The 4,671-nt window shown below is 28.7% G+C and overlaps 1 protein-coding gene across 1 annotated transcript; it reads left to right on the top strand.

Moving 5' to 3' along the window:
- Positions 1-793: 793 nt before the first annotated feature.
- LOC131658711 (B3 domain-containing transcription factor VRN1-like) lies at positions 794-2,261 on the top strand. The gene is made up of 4 exons (XM_058927977.1): positions 794-919; positions 992-1,436; positions 1,676-1,821; positions 1,942-2,261. Exons 1-4 carry the CDS (start codon positions 794-796, stop codon positions 2,173-2,175), a joined length of 951 nt encoding a protein of 316 aa, XP_058783960.1. The 3' UTR covers positions 2,176-2,261.
- The last annotated feature ends 2,410 nt before the right edge of the window (positions 2,262-4,671 follow it).

Genomic DNA, 4,671 nt, shown 5'->3' with positions numbered 1-4,671 from the left:
ATTTTAAAAAATTCTATAATTTGGTATAAAAATATTTTATAGTATTCTAAACACGTATGAAAATAATGATTCAAATATTTAAAGATTTAAGGATAATTAAATAATTTTCAAAATTTTAAAAAATAGCAGAAACTAAAATTAAACTACGTATATAGTAATTTTATGGGGACTAAAACATTTCAATTGAATTTTAAAATGTGAATGAAAATTAATAATTTTACATAAAAACACTTTTTAAAACATTTGTTATGGCTCTATTTGATAAGATAATTTATTTTGAGTTTATAAATTATAAGTTCATATCTTTAAAAAAGACATGTCTCATCATGACTCCAAATTAATTTTATCTTCTTATATTAATTTTAAAAAGGGTTTTGTTAACCAGTGCCCTCAAGGCAATAGTTCAGCATTCTAAAAAAAAAAATATTTTATAGAAAATTTAACATTTCAATTTTTGAGGCATTAAATACGCAGATTATCGATAAATTTACTATTTTTAAAGTCTTAATCATTGATCTGAGGGCACTAGTTAGGATTTCTCTTTAAAAAATACTACATACTTGTTTGCACTCTTTGTAAATTATGAGATTAATTGGAAGACTAGGTAGGTAGGTAGGTTAATTATAACCATAAATAAATGCAGAGCTTGGTTTGCACTCTTTGTATCCTTCTGACCAATGTAGCATATCACTAGTCATACAAGAAATTGAAGCGCATGCTTTGCTAGCTTCGGCCTTATCATCATTATAAAAGAAGAGTAGCACACACGTTATCTAATCAAACTTCATCATCCATGGCTCCTAGAGCAAATTCCACCATCCCCGTCTATTTCTTCATGATTATTCTTCAAACCAATCTTCAAACTATAGTAACCATTCCTTTTAACTTGCTGCTACCGTCTCCTACTTTTGTTATATCTGTTTTTTACCTTTTTTTTTCCTTTTTGTTTTATGAAAATTCTAGTTCTAATAAAATTAATATTTTTTTACAGAAAATACCAAGTAAGTTTACAAGGAGTCACGGAGCTGGTCTCCCAAATCCAGTGTTGATCAAGCCTCCTGATGGCACTAAATGGAAAGTGTTTTGGAAAAATATCAATGGTGAGATTTGGTTTCAAAAAGGTTGGAAAATTTTTTCTCAAAATTACTCTCTACAACATGGTTGTTTTGTAATCTTTAAATATAAAGAAGGAACTTCAGAGTTAGATGTGCTAATACTTGGCCAGAATGCACTAGAAATTGACTACGATTTATCACGTCACACTTCTGATGATGAATATGGAAACCTTGACCATAGTGATGATGAATCAGTTGAGACTTTGAATGTTGATGATAGTGATGATGAATCAATTGAGATTCTGAATGAATGGCATAATGAGAAGAAGCCTAGACAGCGATCAACATTAGCTTCTCGTAGACCACATAAAAAAGTTAGAGGTATTTGGATTTCATTTTCTGTTTTTCATTCTTACTTTGCAATGCACCTTTTATGGTCATGATGTTACTCCAAGAGTGTCTTTTTTGTTTTATATATATATATATATATATATATATATATATATATATATATATATATATATATATATATATATATATATATATATATATATATATATATATATATATATATATATATATATATATATATATATATATATATATATATATATATGCAGGTGAGATTGAGAAGAATAGTCAAAGAAGTACATCATTGAATAGGCCAAGGGAATATAGAGCTCGGGAAGTTGCCGAAGAATTTATCTCACGCAATCCCTTTTTCACAATTTCGATCAATCCTGCTAATCTGGTAGCAAATGTACTGGTAAGGTTAAACGCTAAACATTTACATTATTTATGCAATGCTATGTATACATGCATAAATATCATATATGCATATGAAGTTATGATTATCAATAATAATGAAATTGTATATACAATGCAGACAGTACCAATTTTAAAAGGAGTTATTGAGAACGAGAATACGAATGTGATGTTGCAGATTGGTAAAAGATCATGGAATCTGAAATTGCTTCGATGTTACAATGATAGAGCTAAGCGTCGCTTTTCGGTTGGTTGGTGCGCGTTTGCCAAGGAAACTGGAGTGCAACCAGGAGATGTTTGTGTGTTTGAACTGATAAACAAGAAAGATTTAGTTTTTAAAGTTCATGTTTTTTAAAACGTCTGTTGTTAATGTATCTGTTGGAAATTGGTATTTTGAGTGATGGTAACTTTAGTTGAGTAACAATGTTTGTGAAGTGTAGTTTGTAACTGTTTAATTTTGAAATATTTCAAGGAACATCAAGATTCACTAATTTCTTATTCTATCAAATATATTTAGGTCAACAAAAAGGTATCTTGAAGTTTAAATGCATAAAACTAATGCCCATATTTCATTTCTCTGTCATTTGTTAAAAGCGGTATGCATCTTCAATACTGCGCGGTATGCATCTTCAATTACCATGCACTTACTATTTAAAAACTGAAACTGTAAAACCATACCTGCAAGCAAAATCTTATGCATTGCCTCGTATAATGGATCATTAACCGATAGTGTAATCTTCGCATTAGTGTTGCACTGGTTCGGATACGTACCTAGTATCTGTTACAAGTATGGGTACGAATACAACATTTTTAGAGAAACTAAATTACATGTACATGATTATAATTTTTTTTAATATAATTATAAAAGTAACATAAAATGAGAGTATTGTTAATAAAATAATATGAAAGAATTATATTGTTGAAATGATAATAAAACATAAAAATTAAAAAGTAATTTGTTCAACAATAAAATCAAGATCAACAACATAAAAAAAATCACATTTGAAAGGGTCAATAATTAATGAAGTTAAAGGATGAATTATGAAAGTTGCATAACTAAGTTACATGTACATGATTATAATTTTTTAAAAATATAATTATAAAAATAACATAAAATGAGAGTATTGTTAATAAAATAATATGACGGAATTGTATTGTTGAAATGATGATAAAACATAAAAATTAAAAAGTAATTTCTTCAAAAAACAAATCAAGATGAATACCATAAAAAAGGGGACAACTTCTCTACCCATCACAAAAAGTTGGGTAGTGTACCTCCAACCAATCACATGATTCCATCTCATTTAAAACATTTAATTATTTATTAAAATACTATAAATGTTTGTTGTTTTCAAAACATTTTACAAAGAAGGTAACCTTACCCAATTTTTTGAGTTGAGTAGATAAGAATTCACCTAAAAAAATCACATTTGATATGTGCCAATAATTAATGAAGTTAAAGGGTGAATTATGAAAGTTGCATAACTTTCTTCATCAATGTTTTATATGCTTGAATTGTAGTTACCCTAGACGTAACTTTAGGAGTTTTATCTCTCAGAATTATTTGAACCATAGTTGTTGCATTCTCAATTGACTGATTCAAATCAATTGATGCTTTACATGCATGCAATATAGCTTCACCTTCTTCATTCTTTCTTTCACTATCAGTTGGAACCATATACATTGTAAGATATTGTCTCCCAATGATGCAACAATGATTGAATGCCTAATTATCTATTTCAACCAATATTTCATGGAAAACACTTCTCAATAAGTCCATGTCCGCTAAAACACAAGCATGGTGGCCAAATCATTGATCTTTCGTAGATTCATCCAAAGAAAGTGGTTTCCAAGTTACACTTATAATTTTGAAGAGTATGCGATTTCTTCAATATTCTTGCGGTAACTCCATAAGTCGTAGATTTATCCAAAGAAAGTGGTATCCAAGTTACACTTATAATTTTGAAGAGTGTGCGATCTCTTCAATATTCTTGCGGTAACTCCATAAGTCGAATCTAAATTTGAGCATGTGTGTTTGCCATTGTGTATATGGATTAAAAGATTTTGTCCACACTCCACTTTGATACTCTTAGCACTCATAGTTTAAGATTGATGGAACCCATTGACCACTTCATACATATATTCTCATAAATATGAAATTCATATTCATATAACATATATTCTCTCTGGTCTGAATTATAAGCAAATATTTTTTTTTAGGTTCATTGAGTGATGAAAGTATTTGGTCTACATAAAAGATCAGATACATTTATTATTCAATGGATCTAAAAAGAGAATATTTATTTATAATAATGCCCAGAAGGAATACCTAAGTATATCATCTTTCATTGCTATGTGAACTTCCAAATTAACGAGAGCTTTACGTGCAGATCCCTAGTTGTTAAAGGTGTGTCACTTTTTTTTTGCCCAACCTGTCACGTGTGGCTCTATGTGCTTAAGATGTGTAAAAGGTTTTCGATGATGAAAAAGGTAATAAAGAAAATGTATCATGAGCATTCTCAAGGAAGAAAAAGAACAGAGTAAATTAAAAGGAAGGAAAGTTATGATGTCTGACGCAAGATAATCAATTACTAAGAACAACATCAAAATACTTGAATTTTTTATCAGCTCGCATGTGATAATGTGCTTTATTTTTCAATTTATCTATTCGAATCATGATTATGTAAATTTGAAATAATATTTCTTAGAGTACTAAGACAATGCACACAAAATTATTTACAAAACTTCGCCTATTTTGGAAACCTTCTTAAAATTAATTTTGCCTAGTGTTTAATTGATTATGATATTGCTTAATTGATAATACAATGAGAATTCAACCTATAATCAATTA

This window comes from Vicia villosa, linkage group LG3 (assembly GCF_029867415.1).
Source record: "Vicia villosa cultivar HV-30 ecotype Madison, WI linkage group LG3, Vvil1.0, whole genome shotgun sequence".
In the NCBI taxonomy this organism is placed as follows: Eukaryota; Viridiplantae; Streptophyta; class Magnoliopsida; order Fabales; family Fabaceae; genus Vicia; species Vicia villosa.
Note: the sequence above shows the minus strand (reverse complement) of the source record. Positions and strands in the feature narration are given on the sequence as shown.

Coding starts and splice junctions, on each gene's coding strand:
- LOC131658711 (XM_058927977.1), top strand. CDS start 794: ATGGCTCCTAGAGCAAATTCCACCATCCCCGTCTATTTCTTCATGATT. Junction 920..991: donor CTCCTACTTTTGTTATATCT/GTTTTTTACCTT, acceptor ATTTTTTTACAG/AAAATACCAAGTAAGTTTAC. Junction 1,437..1,675: donor ACCACATAAAAAAGTTAGAG/GTATTTGGATTT, acceptor ATATATATGCAG/GTGAGATTGAGAAGAATAGT.